Source organism: Balaenoptera ricei, chromosome 4, assembly GCF_028023285.1.
Source record: "Balaenoptera ricei isolate mBalRic1 chromosome 4, mBalRic1.hap2, whole genome shotgun sequence".
Classification (NCBI taxonomy): domain Eukaryota; kingdom Metazoa; phylum Chordata; class Mammalia; order Artiodactyla; family Balaenopteridae; genus Balaenoptera; species Balaenoptera ricei.
In genome coordinates, this window is record NC_082642.1 from 123,881,833 (window position 1) to 123,900,999 (window position 19,167).

Genomic DNA, 19,167 nt, shown 5'->3' on the forward strand with positions numbered 1-19,167 from the left:
AGAGGAGACAGACAGATAAATACCTAACATTCAAAATGCTATAATAAAAATATATGTAGGGGTTATATAGATCATAAGATAGACAAAATAAAATGCTTAGTTCTCTCATAAACTAAGAAAACATAAATGCTTAAAATAATCAATAAAGGGCAGATGGCACTCTTTTGTCTACTTAAAAAAACACATCAGATTCTGGTCAAAAATTCTCATAAAAAACTCTCACGGGTTCCTGGACATTAGCATTTTTTAGCTACCATTAATAATAATATGGCTTGGAAAATCATTCAGTTGTGTAAAATAACGAAACAACAATTGGTTAAAAGTGTCAGTATATCAACTTATAAAATGCTTTCTACTGCAATAGTCATAAAAGAAGAAAGAACAGTTGTATTTACAAATTAAACTCAAATTTTTTGATGATATATAACCCAGGAATACAAGTAAGTCAAGGGGTACAATTAATATAAGTATACTCTCAAACTCATGTAATGTAGGAAAATATCCTTTTTATAAATGGTGACATGTACTAAAATGAGCAAATTATTTGCAGCTATCCCTCCACAAATGTAGTCTCTATAAAAAAAAAATGTGTTTCTCTCTTTCTCCCTCTCTTTCTCTCTCTCTTGTTCAATATTCCTATATATTTGCACAGTTGTCTACATTGCATCCAAATCAAAAACTGAAAATATAATGTCTTAAATTTGGCAATGTACTGACATTTAGCAGCCCATGAAGATTGCAGGCAATTAATACTATCTAAAAATCTATAGCCTCGAATAATAACCAGCATAACTTCAAGATCCCACCATAGCAAAATGTGTTAATGGGCTAGTTAGGGAATAGAGTATTGATTCAGGAACAATTTCTGATTCTTCTTTTTGTTTGGGAGAGTGAAAGGAACAATCCCTATTCAGGATAGGGGATACACATTTTCACTCATTATTTTATTTCATTCCCAGAGCAAAGAACTATTTAGAAATAACAGACACTGTATTCTGTATCACAATGGTGAATTTCATTCTGCCTTGGCAGGGTAACTAGTAAGTGTAGAATGTGAGTAACTGCTTGCTATACTGGAGTCATAGATATATAATTGCCTTCAGAAACATCCTTCTCTGAATACCACCTACACATTAATACATGACAGTGAACTTACAGCCAGACCCCTTGTTCTATCCACATGATCCCTGAAAAGGCTTTGAAATGAGGACACGTGCATAAATAAGGCACACTGAATATCACAGTACATGTAACAAACTAGAGTATTATGAATCCTTAGGGGAACCTCATAGAACTAATACATTTTCTAAAGAAAGCTGCACATGAGTAAAGAGAGCCTAAAATGCTAATTAGATCCTCTCAGTGAAAGCTATAGAAAAGTTGATTCCTGAATCCTGAAGTTGGGCACAGAATGGAACATTTGTATACAGAAAGACTGAAGGGGGGAAAAAAAACGAATTTGGCATAAAAGCCCTTCAATAGATGATTTACACAATTCTTGAGAAAATAAATGAAGCAAAATAAAAGGATAACAGTGGGAGAATTCCAAACCTCCTGAAAGGGTTAAGGAGGAGAAGTGATTTCCTATTAGAAAAGAGTTATGTAACAACAGAGGGAAATACACAGCCTAGCATATGCTAATTTAGTCAGCTTTGCCAGGCGTTTCTGTGTGTTTGGCTGGCTGACTCACATTCCTTCCCTCCTCTTTTTGCCATTTTTATTATGAGACTAAGAAGGTTGAACTCTCACGAAATGCAATGATAACAATAACAAAAACAACTAAATACACACTGTGCGTGTTTTATCCTTGCTGAAACACTGGGGTACAAGCCTTGGAAGTTAAAAGAAAAAACACCCAATCTGGACATATTCAGTACATAGGTTTAGCAAAACTCCCTTTAACTATACTTCATTCCCTTTTAATTTCATTTAATGGGTCTTTCAGGTTGGTAGAACGGTGTGGAGTGGGGGGATATTATATTCCTAGAGAATATAAAGGAAGCTGAGTTACTATTCAGACATCAGACCATAAAATAGATAGCAATAAAGGAATGACAAATCAGGAGCTTATTGTGCATTTTATTTGCTTTTAAATACAAATATTCTAATCATCCCTCATTTCAGCCTAAGTCTACTACTTGAAATTGAAAGCAGAGGACACATAAAGTATGAGAGGGAATGGAAGGTATAGATGTCAGGGACATTTTCTCCAGCAGGGATATAGGACAAGCTAATGTAAAATATGAATTTATTATGAAAGTAGAAACATATTTTATGCACCATACATTTTAGGCTTTGATGTTTAAGTAAGCATTGTGGGAGGCACTTGTATCTTTAAATGCAAACAATTTTAGCAAAGAAGCTAAAAAGATTTCTTTACAAGAACAAATTAATTGGTTTTATAAATTATACTGAATCAATATAACAGCTATACACTTAGCAGTTGGCAGCACATCCTTGTCAGGAAAGGTGCTTTCTCACTCTGTTCCCAAAGATGACTTTAGGTAAACAATGCACTGTCACTGTAAATAAACCATCATCAAATCTATAAAATTATTAGGGGGGCGGTCAATTTAACCTATAAATAGACTTTTGTATGCTTATGTGAAATTATTTACACTATCTGATCACACTTAGCTTTAAGATTTTTTGTTCTTCAAAGCAAATGAATGCTTATTTTTGTCTTCTAAACATCCCTAATGACGTCAGTATCTAGCCCCCAGAATAACTGCTTAACTGTGACTAAACAGGGGCTTCCCCTTCAGCATTCAAATGGCTGAAAGATAATTTAAATATTCAAGTGAAAACTATTTGCTGACTCAGAAAGAGCTATCCCCAATGCTGAATAATGACTGTCTTAATATTTACTTCAAAGACCTCTAAAATAGAATGTGAATAATTAATGGCTGGCTCTCTCCATGGCAGGTCTCCTTACAACCTCAGCCCTGTCTCTATTCGGGTAGCAGTAGGTTCTCATCACTCAGTTTTATAAGCACAAAAGAAGATCCAGAATAAATGCTCAGCTCTATTGCAAATTCAGAAACTGTAAACCTTGCGTGTATGTGTTTTTAAGTGGAAAAGTTAATCATTGCCGCAGCCTAAGAAAATGTATTCAAATAATACCTTTTTTAACCTTCATAAAAAGGGTAAAAGAAAATAATAAGTGCAAACAAAATAAACTTTTCCTTTTTCCTCACACTTCATCCCTGAGATCCCCAAGCTCTAATTATGTACAAAATTATAAACACATCCTTCAAACGTCTTTACAGTTAAAAATAACTGTAAATTTTAGGCTTGTATGTGCATATATATAGATAAATGATTGAGGAATATTTCCTTTCTCAGTAATTACATCTTTGATTTTGGCATTAATATTTAACTCATACCTAATTAAGCAGAATATTTACTTTCCTAATTTTTATATATATTACGTATTACTAAGATAAAAACAATTTCATATCTGTTTAAAGAAACCTACTGAACACCTAAACAGGACCAACTGGCCTCATTTCTAGAATAAAAATCAATATGCATAATATGTTCAATTACTTTGTTCTGTAGCAAATGGAATCATAATAAACAATGCTACATTAGTTAGTGTTATCTGATAGGCTTCCATGATAGGCTGCCCATAAGGGCCACAACTCTTACATTTATTAAGGAACATATTTGATGATTTTGCCCGTGTGATAAATAAAATTGTTCAGACAGAAAGGAAATATTCTCTACTAGTTTGATGTTAACACAAATTCCAATTTATGGCACTAAATAAACTGTGTGAACAATTAATTCCTATTTCTTTTAAAACTACTGTATTCTCGCAAAACAGGAAGTGCTGTAACAAGGAAAAAACCAAGGGACTGAGTCCTTACTCACTAAAGGAAGAGACGGATAACAGAGTATTTGCCAGCTGAACATTGATTAGGTCCAACACATGTAAATAACTGCGTAAGAATCCTATTTTAACTTTGCTATTTATTTTCATTAAACGGACCCGTGGTCCTGATAGTTTGCAAGACAGTTGCAAGTTTGTACCATTCATTTGATGAAAATGTTGATAATTTTATTAGGATTTTTTTACTACCTTGATCTCTAAACAAAATATGTATTCTCTTTTGCTTTGCCATGACCTCGCGTGATTAGAAATACTCTCTGAATTATTTCTAGTTATGAAAAACTGAAGGATGGTTCATGTCCACTACAAGCTATGAAATATGAAAAGACTTCCCATTTCACTCATGCCACATGACTGCCTTCCTGCGTGTTCGCCTGCGGCTGCAGAGCACATTAGGCCTGAGATGCCATTTGCAACATCACACAGCAGGGGGCTTCAGCTGCCACAGCTCTAGGTTAATCTTCACCCACCTCTTTACGCAAGGAATTTGCAGATGTCTTTTTTTGATACTACAGAACTGCACTCCAAAAATGCTTGACATTTTCAAATAAAATGTTGGCAATGAACTTGTCCTTTTAAATATTTTAGGTTAAATCAGTAAATTTAAATCATGCCCTTCCTTTTTTTTTTTCATGAATTGAGTTTGTAATCTTATGCAAAATATTTGTGATTTTTAATTCTGGAAAAGAAAAAAAATGGGTAGGGAAACCTCATGTCAAAAAACAGCTGATCGAACTGTATTCATCTAAAGATGTATATCAACAGCTATTGCTATGATAATTTTTTATAGGAAAACTGTTTTCTAAACCAATACGACCTACAAAATGTTAAAATTAACTCATATATATTATTTAGCAAAGTATGAGTGCTGATATATTATGAGGAGAAGGGACCATTTAACTCCATCGTGACTAATAAGGACATACCTATTATTCAACTCAAAACTATTATGCATTTACTAAACTGAGAATAAGAAGATTGCACAGATAAGTAAAGCTCAGGGCTTACCCTCAGGAAGCTTAAGTTTAATAAAAACCAGGCAATAGAGCTGTTTTAAGAGGGTAAACAAACCTGTATCTGACAATTCCACAAAGGACTTCTGACTTCAGTTTGTGATTTCCACTTCCTTGATTTGTAATTTCCCTTCTCGCTGCCTCCTCAACCTACTCAGCTAGCTGCCACACAATGGGCGATTTTGCCAAGGAGGTTTAATGAAGTCTATTAAAACAAGGAGTCTCTATCAATAAATCTCATAGAATGCATGTCAGCATGATCAAATAAAACAATAATATGAAACACCTATGTTATATTATTAATGTACCCCAAATACTTCATAATAGATAAATTTTACTCGTCTCAACCATTTTTTACCCCACAGACCCTCTATTTTAAAAAGAAAATTGATTATCACTTGATGTTGAGTTCAGGCCACTTTAAAATGCATGCTTAGGATGTCTTCCAATATTTTTGCACATCCATTTGCTGTTTAAGTGATTTAAGTAAGTTTTTCTTTAAGAAAAATGTCTATCTCACTATTTAAATGTGGGGCAAATATTTTTCACGTATTTGATCTTCTGGTGGAAAAGGGAGGAAGAGGCCATCTCAGTTGATGCTTACCTTTGTCATATTATGTTCCCAGAATTCTACTAGCTGTAGAAATAGGGGGAAAGACAATGAAGATAGGGGAAAAGCTTCCATATCTTGATACTAAATTAGTCTAGGAACTCCTCATATTCGCAGAGAGATTTTCATAATTACTGTCTGGTGTTTGCTGTTTAAGCCGTAGTCATTGACTCTTGTGTACAAAGTCTACTTTTCAAAGTTTTAGCTGTTAATCAGAAAAAGGGAGGAGTGAGCTGTATCTTAGAAACTGCATTCAGCATAAGAAATGAGTTCCACATGGCTAAGGTTACTACATGTAGAGGGAAAAGAGTGGGAGAGACTTATTTTTAGGAAGTATTAAGTTGTCAATATTTTATTAAGTATATACAAATGTATTTTGCATTACAATGTTTTCTAAAAATGTAAGGGGAGGTGCATGACACACACTGAGGCAAGTAATATGTATGTCCAACAGACCTTTAACTTGAAGATCTTTCTAAGTATAACAAATTATTTACTAGAACGTCCCCCACACACACACACACAAAACCCCTAAAGCCCCAATATTAGTGTTGGGTATGTTTTGTGTAAGGCTAACTCTAAAAAGAAAATAAAGTTCTCAACAAAATTAGAATCTACGCGTCTCTATTTTGTGGTTGCATTTGCCCTTCCTTCCTTTTTGCCCTTTCTAGAATTGTTTGCTGTGCTAAACGAGACAGTCTCCATCTTTGCAGTGTCTCCTCAGGCATGGAAAGGGATACAGCTTCAGGGAGGGTCAGCAATTGAACTGGATCTACTCTGTAGCCAAGAAGAGGTCTTAGTTGCAGGTGGCAAGCTTTTACACTCCTCATTCTACAGAAATTCATTTCTTTAATGTGTCCCCTGCCCTTGCCCCAGGTTCTCCCTCTGTCTATGATGGAGGAAAATAAGAAAGGGTGCTGTATAGCTTAATACTGAATCAAATTTTATTATCTAAGTAGTCTACATTCCAAGTTATACTTTGGTCAGAAACGTTTATTTTCTATCTAACTATGCATTTCCTAAAGACCCATTGAGGATGAAGTAGTAGATGTTGTAGAATAGAACTATTTAAGCCTTTTTTTAAAAACTCATTTTATCATTATCTTGAATCTCATCACTGGCTTATCACTCTACATATTAACAAGCCAAAAGATTGAGGTTGCTTCCCAGGAAAAGTAAAAAATTGTTGACAAGGTAAAACACAGTGAAACCACAGGGAAGATGTGTTCAAATGAGTCTTCTTGTCTAAAATAATGCATACCACAAGAAATGGGATAATAATACAAAGGATAAATAAATTGATTAGTATGACTTAAGTGAAAATACCACTGTAGTGTTGATAACGCTAATAATAAGAAGCTTCAGACTGCGTATAGTATTTGCCTAGTCATAACTACTAACAGGCAGAGCAGACTACCTCCGGCCAAAATCAGTTGCTCACTAGTTCCCCCGCTACCCATTCTTCCCTGTGCATAGAAAGGAAAGACCTGCTAAGTATTTAATCTGTGTCCAGGAAATAAAGCTTTCATTCTACAATTTAACCAAGCCCTAATAAAACAGTAGAGTAGTGGGAGAAACATAAACCTGGACCCTGAAGCAATGTTTTCAGCCAACACCAAGACAGGAAGGCATGAGCAATTTGTTTGAGCAGGAACTGACAATATCAACAAAGTGTGATGTGTCTGTGGAGCAGCGTTTGATAAATGTGAGGCAGCCATAAACATGAGAAGACAGTCCAATGGGGTTTTGTGCCTCCTCCCGCTTCTAGTTTTTTTTTTTTTTTTTCTTTAAATCTTCTCCTCTCTTTTGGTGTATTAATATGGCCTGATCTAAGATGCTCAGAAGTACACATACATCCTTGAGCTGGTGCTCTTTCCCTGGCTGCTGTACAGGACACTTATTTATTTATTTATTTGGACCTGCTGCTGGTTGCAGTGGTACATTTCCTCTGGTATACTTTCCACCCCTCTCCCCCAGTCTGCTGTGAAAGACAGCACTGTTTCAATACTTGGTTTACATACTTAATAAAAGAGGCCCATGCCCTTAATAAAAAAGAATGCAGCTGATGGAATCTCTCAGGGTAGAGAAAGAGTAAATCCTCCTTCAGGCTGAGAGAGAGAGACAGAGAGAAAGAGGCACCAGCAGACAGTTATTTTGCAGTGCACTGAATAGACAATTCACAGGGAAATGTTGAAGGCAGAGAGGAGGCGACCCCCAAGTGCAGTCCATTGCCCACATGCTCTATAATAAATAATCTTCTCGCACCAGCCCAGTAGTGTGTGCAGTGACGTGCCGGGGCCAGCATACACAGAATGGCAGGGAAAACACATCCAGTGGTGTCGAATTTTCATCGCAATCACCAAATTAACTGATTTCCCCACATCACACTCCCCTTACTCGGCGTGGCGTGCGCGGACACACACAGACACATACCCACACAGCAGAGCTGAGAAATGCAAGTTACTGAGAGGTGAAGTGGGGTCTCTAGGAGGATGTTTCAGGACGGATTAGAAACCTAAGTAATGTGTCAGCCACCGGATTACTTGCGTGAGGGCGGCGGTATAAGCAGTGGGAAATGGGACCAGGCTGCGTAAGCAAGAAGAACAGGCTGTCTGCCTTCTCAGGGATTCTGGCACATGACATATCTAAAATTTACATCAAACATAAAATACACAAAGTTACCACAAAATATTCTAACAAATATCTCTGCAAGTTCAGTTAGTTAATTCAGGAAAATTCCGTCCACTATCCCTTCTTTCACATTAATAAATATGCATAAAAAATATACGGTCCCGGTCTACCGGAGGAGGCTAGGAGAGAGGATGCATTCCAAGAACTTGCTGAAAGATGGTTCATTGCCCTCATTTAAATCCTCCAAAGGCCGATTGGGTTTTTGCACGCCTGTGGTTCTATGTGTCTTACTTTCAGATTCCTTTTACCCGGGGACGAATAAATTTGATCAACTTATCTTTCCTACAAATACACAAATGATGACAGAGGGGTTAGAGGTGGGCAAAGGTTTATCAAGAAATCAAGAGTCACGTAGCTTAAAAAATATCATATGGACCATAATTTCACATCCATCCTCCCTGTATCTCACACTCAAGCCACATCCCTACACCACTCTCTTCAAAGCAACAATCTTCCGCCTTACAGCCCCTGCCCACTCAGCCCTAGCATGCCGCCTCTGCCTCCACTACCACCCAAAGGGTGCTCTTCCTATGCACTCCTACTCCATACATTGCCATTTATTTCATAATCAGCATCGTCCTCCCATTGCACACAGCCCCCTCCTCCCTCCTTCAAAAGAGAGGGTCTGAGGAAAAGTGTACCCCAGTTCCCTACCCCGTCAGCATCCAAACCCAGTGATTTGCATAATAACAGTGTTTTGTGCGGTTTCCCTCCGCTGCGGTCACAGGGGTTCCTGCATTTCACGTGAAAGGGTAATATTAATTACGGAAAAGAAGCGGCAGAGAGCGGATGGAGAGGTAGGGAATCTAAGCGAAAAATCCCTTAGCAGTAAAGTAACTGCTAGGGTGCATATGTTTCTTGTCTTAAGAAAAAAAGAAAAAGAAAACCACACAGACTGAATAATAAAAAGTCAGTTTGTTTATAAAGTGGCTTTTGGTCTTTTAATTCTTCCCTTCCCCAGCTCTCTCTTTTTATTTCTTGGTTTATTTATACATTCTTTCTTTTTCCGTTTACTCTTTTTTTTTTCTTTCTTCCTTCGCTCTCTCTCTTTCAACCTCAGACAGTCTCCTCTCTCTTCCTAGGTGAATGACACGTCTCACAACATATTCCCCCCCACCCCCCCGCCTCCCCCGGGGATGTTATTGCAATGCACACAGTGCTGCCGCTGCTGCTGTTCTCGCCGTCTCGGTAGCTCGCTCCCAGGCTCTCACACACTTTTTAAAGGCACACGGATATGATGATGGTGGGAGGAAGGGGAAAGAGAAAGGCGACCCGAAAAGGGGGAGGTTAAAGAGATGACAAGAGATGGAGAGGGTCGGTCAGGAGCGTGATGTGGGAGGTGGCTGGTGGGGGTTGGTGGGAGGGTGGAATGTTCAGAGAAGGCACAAGTTGCCAGCCAAAAGGCGTGGGAGTGTGTGTGTGTGTGGGGGGGGGGGTTGCTGGCGATGATGGAGAGTGAGAGCTGTAGGAAGCTCAGGTGAATGAAAAGGCGAAAGGTGCCCGTAAGGGGCTGACTGCCGAGAGAGCAGGGTTGAGACAGCGCTAGAGATTCGAGGGGCTGGAGCAAACTGCCACTGGCCCCTGCCGCACCGGGGTGTAGGGGGAGGGGGTGGAAATCGCCGGGGACTGGGGAACTGTAAGGGGGAGAGTGGAAATATGGGGTGGAGTGAGGATGATGGGGAATGGGCATGAAGTTGATGCTCCCCGCGGCGGGGCGGGGATTACCTTGTAGCAGGAGCCCGCAGACACTGTAAAAGCGGAGAACGGCGCTGCGTTTCCAAATCATGGTCCCTTCTGTAGAGGGTTCGGAATGGAACGAGGGGGGCAAAGAGATGCTGGTGAGCGGGGCACCAGAGTGCGGGGCTCCGCCGGTGTCTTCCTCGCGGAGCCCTCTGGACCCAGGGTCCTCGCCGCTGCGGTGTTCGAACCCGCGGACGCTGATCAGCAGCAGCAGAAGCGGCAACGGCGAAGCACCCGCAGAATGGGGTTTCGGTGGGCAAAATAGTTTCTTCTCCTCCTCCTCCTGATGGTGGTGCAGCCGCGACAGTCCGTCTGCCAGGCACGGGTTCGGAGCTTGCCTTCCTCTCCGCGCGCGCAGCAAGTCCCAGCACCCGCCGGGGCTGTCCGAGCAGGTGGTGCAGGGATGCCGGGGTGTCGGAGAAGGGGCGGACGAGGGTTGCAAGGAGTGGGTAGGTCACGGAAGGGAGAGGCGGGGAAGAGGGGGAGCAAGCAAGCAGCAGCCGCCGCTCGCGCTAGGGGTGTCTCGGGGTCCTGGGAGTGGAGGTGGAAGCGGCGCTAGAGGCGGTAGCGGCAGCGGCGGCGGCGGTGGCTCCCGGATGCTTCGGCTGCAGCAGCAGCAGTGGCAGCGGTGGTGGCGGTGGTGGCGGCGGTGGCGGCGGCGGCGGCGGCGGCGGCGGCGGCGGCGGCGGCGGCGGCGGCAGCTCTACAGAGCACCAGACACAAGGGCAAGCTCAGCGCGGTGGAGGCCCCGCCCCCACCCTGGCCAGGGACAGACACCGCCCCCCGGCCAATGGAAACACACCCGCCCACCAGGCCTGGCCAATGAGAGAAAGGGATGGGTGGAGACAGGCGCCGGGAAAAACAAACAGGCTTCTCAAGGACCCTTCGGGCAGGAAGAACTGAATCCCCCATTCACACACCCCCGGCTGTTCTCACCTCCTTAGAGAGTCTCGCCCTAACTTTCTGAGGAGATAGCACCTCCATTAATCAGTGCCTAGCCTTCGGGAAGGGTTTAGCCAATCGCCACCGCGAGGGGGCGGGGTTAGCCGTGTCCCCAGCAGGTTCTGGAACCCGTGGTGGCTGGGCCAGGTCTGGGTGCGAAGTTCTTGTGCGCATTTGGACTCCTAGAGCAGATGGTGGCTGCACCTGCCCACTCACCAGCTGCAGTAGCATTCTCTGAAGCTCCCAGAAGCAAAAGGGAAAGATTGCAGAGGGCGTGGGAGAGGCTAAGTATAGGGAGCAGAACACCTACCTGCCTACAAGAACTTGTGTGACGGAGGAAGAGAGTTAGGGGTGGAGGAAATTAATTTGTTGTTGCTGTTCTTGAGAATTTGACTTAATCTAGACGTAAATTTCAGTAGAGCCTAGCAGGTGACAGTATCACATCGGTCAGTACTGAGATCAGGTAGATCCAGGTTCAAATCCCATAGCTGTCACTTCTTGCTTCACAGTGTTTGATGATTTTACTTGAACGTTTAAATCTGAAGCCTCCTCAACTGCAAAATAGGGATAATAATAGTACTTAACTCTTGGAGTTGTAAGGATTAAGTGAGAATGCAAACCTGTTAGTACAGGGCCAAGCAATGTGTAAATGCTTTATAAATGGCGGCTTTAAGCTGTTTAGTGGGATTCTTCAAATTCGGCATAGCAAGAAATCTTGGGCAATCCTCCATAAATGTCTTAACAGCAACCATAAGGAAGGGAGAAAAAGCATAACTGTGCTTTCTTCAAGGACTCAACCAAAGGTGATCATGGAAAGAAATTCAGGAATCTGGAAAGAACCACCTCTATAAATCAGCACCCTGAATGTGCCCTTTAGAAGAGGAGATATAAATGAACAGGACATAAATTAATCAGAAGTTGTGTTTCCAAACGAGCTTAATTCCCAGGCTTTTCCCTATGACCAGTTTTTAATTGGACCAAATTAGCAGATGATGGACTAGTTCGGTAGTGTTAAATCAGTCACACCATAAATAAAGTCCACTTTGTTTGAGCGACTGCACAATAGAAACCTGCAAGCAAGAAGACAGAGGGAAAGATGAGAGGCAGGATCAATACTGAGGCCCTTAGCTCTTTCTCATTTGTTGCTTACTTTGCCACAACCTTTTACAACTTCAACCCTTGCCTTTTAACTAATGACCCATTCATTTCTCTCTCCACCTTTCTCCCCAGGTTCTCAAAATTAAGAAGCCACTTGTCCATAACAAAACTGCAAGAAAGAGGATATGTGAATACTCTTGTTATTGTAGCAGAGAGTTGCCTACTGTGAGTTTTAGCTGTTAGGAACCTAAGTCCAAGGATACTGCTATCATTTAAACTATTGTGAGCATCAGAAGGTGAAATTCTAATCATTATTGACTCAGGCTTAGGTTTTGTGTCAGGGAGTAAAAATAAAAATGGAAATGCCAAAGTAGTTAGGGTTCCTGGGTTCTAGTGCACATTCTGCTGCCAGCTGTATGACCTTGGGCATATACTTAACTTCCCTGACCCTCAATCTCCTCAACTATAGTATGAGGAAGCTGTATTTCATGACTTCTAAAGTCTCACTGAGCTAAAAAAAAAAAAAAATTATTACTCTAAGATTGTTATGTTCAAGAAAATGCCCCACTGAACATTTGAACGTGAGTATCTCAACATTTGTGATCAATACTCAGAAGCAAATTGTGTTTTTGTTCTTGTTGATAACTACCAGAGCAGTTAGGATTTCTATACTGAAATAGTCTATAGGTTTACTATGCTGTATGTGATCTCAGACCAGCATCACCACCATCACCTGGGAACTTGTTAGAACTGCAGAATCTCAGGCCCTACCCCATAACTACAGAGTAAGATTAAAGATTCCAGGGTGATTTATATGTACACCAAGATTGAGACGTTCTAGTTTTTAACAGTGCTTTACTGCACTCTCAACCCCAGGGAGAATTTCGTGGGTGTTCTATGAAATGGAGGAGACTAAAAAGCCCTGAGGATTTTTGTGAAATTGTTATTTTCAGGAACCCCAGGAGTCTCCCTGCCATCATAACACAAAAGTAACTCTTCTTGTAAACCATAGAACAAATTGATTAATTTAATTAGATAGTTTAAGAATGGCTGCAAGTTGGATTGTGATGAGAGTCATAAACTTTAATGTGATTAAGAGCTCTCTTTAGCCCACACACCCAGGGGACTGGAAGTGAGTTTGCATTTATTTCAGTCCTGGGGGGAAAAACACTCAAAACATGAGCTCTGGCCATTTGGATAAATAATGTTATCTTCAAGTACAAAGAATAGATAATGCTCTACTTTGTAAATAGTCTATTCTTAGATGCTATTAATCAATTAACTTAAAAAATATCAAATGCCCAATGGTTGTAAGATCTTTCAGTGTTTTAAAATGAGACGAGTCAATATGTTCTAGAGTTGTCATTGTATGAATAAATTCATTTCTAAACTTGAAACATTTCTTAGAATGCAATTAAATATCTTTAAATATCTTCATTTCATAGTTTTAAGGCTATTATTGTCTACATATATTATCAGTGTCTCAGTAAATGTACAAATTAACTGACCTCTTATGAACCATCAGGCAATGAATTAATTTTATAAATTGCCAAAAGATGGCATCTATCCATGAATCCCTATATGCAAGAGTCTAAAATATTAAACCTGTTTGGAATATTTTCTTTACTTTTTTTTATCATTAAGCCTTGTATTCTCCTTCTCCTCATGGCAAAATATTGTTCAATATTTCATATTTTAAAGTAAATTTTTAAATGACGGTAAATTAATGTTTTAAATGTAAGTCATTCACTTAATACTCATTTTACAAGTCACATAAAGATAGCACATACTTTTTTCCTGCCTTGGGAATGATGGTTCTCTTTGCTTGTACTGTCCACACAATAGGATGACAGCCTCATTCTCCTGCAGTAGTACCCTAGATATTATAGTTCTTTTAAGATACATTTCACAGAGGAGACCACAGTTAGTTTGTACTTTATGATTTTTTTCAACAATCTGAAATAATTGGTACTTATCATGAATGTGATGTTTATGCCTTTTTTATTCGACTAGGAGCAAAGTACATTGTCAACAGTTTTAAGGTGATGGATGTGATCATTAACTAGATAGGGAAAATCTTTTCACAATATATACATATATTAAATCATCACTTTAAATATATTACAAATTTGTCAATTATACCTCAAAGCTGAAAAAAAAAATAACAATTTTAAAACCAGTTTTAATTGTGACAAAAGTTTTTGAAATAAGAATGGGAAAATTATTGTGTCAATTTTTTCCAACTATGGATAAATTTAGTAGGATTTCACATGATTAATAGAAATATTTATATTTCTCTTTAAAAATATTAAATTTAAGTGAAATATCTAAACACTTGAAATAAACACTCATTATAGATACCCAGGACTAAAAATCTAAAAATCCATGCTAAATTGACTCTCATAGTAAATTGACTCTTGCAGTAAATTGACCTAGAAAAATAAATTTCATGGCCTGGTGAAAATGTAGACCACTGTGAAAGAAAATTGGCTTTACTGAGTACTGGAAGCATTGATTGTCATTCACCATGCTCACCAGTATTTTAAATATGAGGTCAGCTGCCTGTGTTGCAGAGATGTTAAGAATCCCTGGGTTTGGTATATATTATATTTAGTATAATACATAGTATATAGTATTATTTATATATATGTGTGTGTGTGTGTATATCATACATATGATAGTATATAGCAATATTAACTGCCTTTATATACATTTTTAACTTAGCATTTTGCTACTGCTTACAAAACATTCAATGTCCTTCAGAGTTACGACCTATTATTTTACCCCACCCCATCTCAAATACCTTATAGCTAGAATTTTAACTTATATTGATGATGGTATATAAATGTTGAAAAGAAATTCACAGATATTCAGAAATTTACAATCTCAAGATTAGCTCTTTCTTCATTTTTACATGAATAAACCAAGTGGCAATATGACAAACATCTATACATTCTCTCATTTTAATATATGCAGTTACAATATATAGAGTAAAAATGACCTTGTGATATTAGGTATTATAAATTCTATCTCTACAATGATTGAATCTAAATGATCTAAGATATGTGGCCATCACACTTTCTTAAACTCGTCAAAGGGGATAATTCCTTTTCCTCCATTTCCCCGCAAACAAGCAAACATTCATCCTACTTTATATAAGATTGTATGATCCTAGAGTTTAATATTAGCTAATATGTAAAATAGTAGTTTTGCAAATGACCAAAGGTAAGTGGAAATATTCTGGAGATAACGCCCAACTCTTGGACACTGATATTGAAAATGGGCTCTATTAAAAAACAAAACAAAATAAACAAAAAACACTCTGAAGAAAATGACTCTGTATTCATTCAAGTCAATTTCATACCTGCTGCACTGTTTTTGTATGTGGAGTGTTTAATACTTGGAATGCTCCTTTTCCAAGATCAGCATGTAAGTCATTTCCTTACTTTACCAAGGAGTCTGCTCAAATGTGCCATTCCCAGAGTCATTTACTGACTCTTCTCTGCTTCTCCACCCCCAATCCATCTAGTCACTCTTTATACATCTACCTTTTTTTTTTATGACCTTTATAAACTTGAACTTATATACTATTTAATTCAGTTGTTTACTTGTATATTTGTTTTCTCCCCAACTAGAATGTAAGCTGCAAAAATGCAGGGACTTCGACTTGTTGACTGAATTTTCAGCAACTGGAAAAGAGCTGAAATATATTAATCATTCAACATATATTTGCTGAGGGAATTAGTGCATCCATGCAAAGCTGACTACCTTCTGGTTTAACTTGTATAAAGACAGATTCAGTTATCTTCCCTCTTTGTATATTTTTTTTAGACATTATTTTCTTTAATAAATAATTCTAAGTATTATTAAATGCAACCATTCAAACTAAAAATTCAGCACTTATAAAAAATTAGATTTAGATTTTATTTACAAAAGAAATACATATAAGTTGAGAAAATACAAACTATGCAGGAATAAATAAAATAAAATAAATAAAACAGACACCCAGTGAAAGTTACTTTAGTGAGTTTACTCCCTATACATAACCACTGTTGACCATTGTTAACTATTCCTGATTTTTTTCAACAGCAAAATGTTTGGAATAAATAGACAGAAATGATTACAGTCTACCTATTAAAGTGTACACAACTGTTTTTTAGTCATCTTTGTAGTCCCTTGTTTGAGAAGGTTCTTAGTATTTGTACTAGTATTTAATATAATTTATGTTAGGAATATTACATAGTTCTATGGAATGAGCCAGGTCAGACTAACAATACGGAAACCAACTGAGGACCCAGTTTTTGATCCAGATTGACCAAATAAAAGGAGCTATGTTGGATACTAAATAGCTGAGATAAAGAATTGTGAAGAACTCTACGATACTACTTGATTCCTGGTGAATCCAGGATACATTAAGCTAGCTTATAATTCCAATGATTGAACAACCAAGTTGATCTACATCTCTAGGGAACATCTAATTTGTTCCTTAATAAAATAAAAATAATCAGAATAATAAGGCATCTTGAAGTAGCAAACAAACAAATACTAAAAGGACAGGGTAGAATAGAAGGAAATAAGTTTGGAAAGTAAAATACAAAGAATAGCATGGCTTTAAAACTACGGCTTATTCCTAGAGCTGTTGACACTAACACTTTATGACTATTTAAGTTTAAATTAAGTAAAATAAGATAAAATTTTAAACTATGCATCTTAGTCATACTACTCACATTGTAAGTACTCAATAGCCACATGTGACTAGTAACTACTGTATTGGACAACACAGGTTGACAACATTTCCATCATCACAGAAAGTTCTACTGGACAGTGCTGTCCTTGCTACCAAAATTTGTATTAGTATAGGCTCTCCAGAGAAATAGAATCAATAGAATAGAATAGAATAGATAGATATACATATTGATTTATTGTAAGGAATTGGCTCATGCAGTTAAGGCAAATAAGCCCCAAGATCTGCAGTCAGCAAGTTGGAGACCCAGAAGATCTGAGGGTAGAGTTCCAGTCTGAGACCAAAGGCCTAAAGCAGGAGAGCCAATGGTGTAAGTTCCAACCCAAGCCCAGGAGGCAGGAAAAGGCTAATGTCCAGATTGAAAACAGAGAGAGAAAATTCTTTCTTACTCTAACTTGTGTTCTATTCAGGCTTTCAACACAATTGATGATGTCCACCTACATGTAGGAGAGTGTATTAGGATTCTCCTGAGACAGACAGACAGACAGAGACTGACTTATTATGCAATTATGGAGGATGAAAAGTCCCACAATATGCTCTCTGCAAGCTGGAGACTAAGGAAAACCAGTGATATAATTCCAGTTCAAGTCTGAAGGCCTGGGAACTGAGGAGCTGATGGTATTAATCCCAGTCCAAAGACAGGAAAAGACAGTTGTCTCAGCTCAATCAGGCAGGCAGAAAGAGGAAGTAGTCTCCCCTCTTCTGCTTTTTGTTCTCTTTAGGCCCTCAAGGGATTGGACAATGCCTGCCCACATGGGGGAGGGCTGTCTACTTTACAGAATCCACTGATTCAAATGCTAATCTCATCTGGAAACACCATCATAGACATACCCAGACATAATATTTAATCTGGGCACCCCATTGCTTGTCAAGTTGACATACAAAATTAACCATCACAGAGGGGAATCTACTTTACTCAATCTGCTGATTAAAATGTTAATCTCACCCCAAAACACCCTCCCAGTCATACCCAGAAATAATATTTACCCAAATATCTCAGCACCCTGTGTCCCAGGCAAGTTGACACATAAAATTAACCATCACACTTTTCATTTGATAAATATCATGTTGGCATTCATTGTCACCACTATGATATTTTCACAGCTCTAGGTCTAGAGCCCAGACATTCAAATCCAAAGTAGATAAGATTAACTTCTCAGATATGCCAAGGTCCTTCCTAATATATTTTGATTATTTTGCTATAGATCTGCCTCTTTCCCATAACATTGATAGTAAAACCATCCATTCTTTTGGTGGTGAAGAGATGGGGAGAAGCTCATAACCAGAGGATTATCTTACATTATGTCTCTACCAAGATAATCAAGGATGAATAGGTATTAGTCTGAACTCTGGTTGCAAGTGACATAGATCCAGATCAAATTCGCTTAAACGAAAAGCAAAACAACAATAAACTACTAGTTAATTTAACTTAAAAGTCCATGGTTGGGGGTTATTTCAGTCTACTTTGATCCAAATGCTTAAGTGATATCGTTAGAATTGTGTTTCGTTTTATCCAAGGCTGAACTCTTTTTTCCTTAATATTAATTAAAGCTTAAGCTGATTTTCCACACAGTGAAGCCAAGAGGGTCAACATATTCCTAGGTTTATCCAGTAATTTTATTGAAGGGTTCCAGAGAAAAGAGAAGAGCTCTTTATTCATAACCCTGACAAGAGCCCTGTATGACTTGGTAACAGCCCATCTTTGATTACATGCCCATCCTTCAGTCACTCACTCTTCCTGATTGTGCAGTGACAGTGAAGGTGTGAATGTGTGACTAATTAAACAATCCCAACAAAATGGAGAGGACAATTCCTAAAATAAAGAGATGCAGGACAGACAAAATGTAACATATGTCCAATACAGAATACAATAAAATTATAGAATGTGATACAGGAGATATTTACCTTTACAAGGATGTTGTTTTCTTGCCTATGGTAATTAGAAGGAAGTATCAAATAATAGTCTGTAGCATTTCACACTCTAAACAGTAGGGTCTCAGTAAATAGTTATGAGAACAAATAAACATATTTCAGTAATATAGTTCTCACTACTGGCAAAATTTAGAAGAGGATTATCCTCAGATTTTACAGAGCCAAAAGATTACTTCTCTGCTTTGCTATGATAGCTCATAATACTGTGTATCTAAGTGTCATTTCAGCTCTTGAAAATTAACAACAGTTTAATGCTGATTAATTTCCAGCTTTTCTCCCCTATAGTTTCCACAAATTTTTTTCAGAATTCCTTAGAGTTACTCCTGTGCCTCTTGCATGCGTCCTTAGTTGATTTCCCCTATGTACCACTCTGCACTTGTCACTATTAAATTTCACACTGTTTTTGATGGATAACTTCTCTAATTTGTCAAGGTCATCCTAAATTCTAGTTTAGGCTTCTAAGATCAGATCAGCTTGACCAACTCAATATCACATTGGATGT

General features: G+C 38.5%; 1 protein-coding gene across 3 annotated transcripts in view; it reads right to left on the reverse strand.

Moving 5' to 3' along the window:
* The window catches only part of CADM2 (cell adhesion molecule 2), a 1,045,186-nt gene extending 1,034,564 nt beyond the window's left edge, over window positions 1-10,622 (reverse strand). For all 3 annotated transcript variants that reach the window (XM_059921362.1, XM_059921361.1, XM_059921360.1), the window contains exon 1: window positions 9,935-10,622. In XM_059921362.1, the coding sequence (XP_059777345.1) occupies window positions 9,935-9,995 (61 nt within the window). In that variant the 5' untranslated portion in view covers window positions 9,996-10,622. The remainder of the gene's footprint in view (window positions 1-9,934) is intronic.
* Between the last annotated feature and the right edge of the window lie 8,545 nt (window positions 10,623-19,167).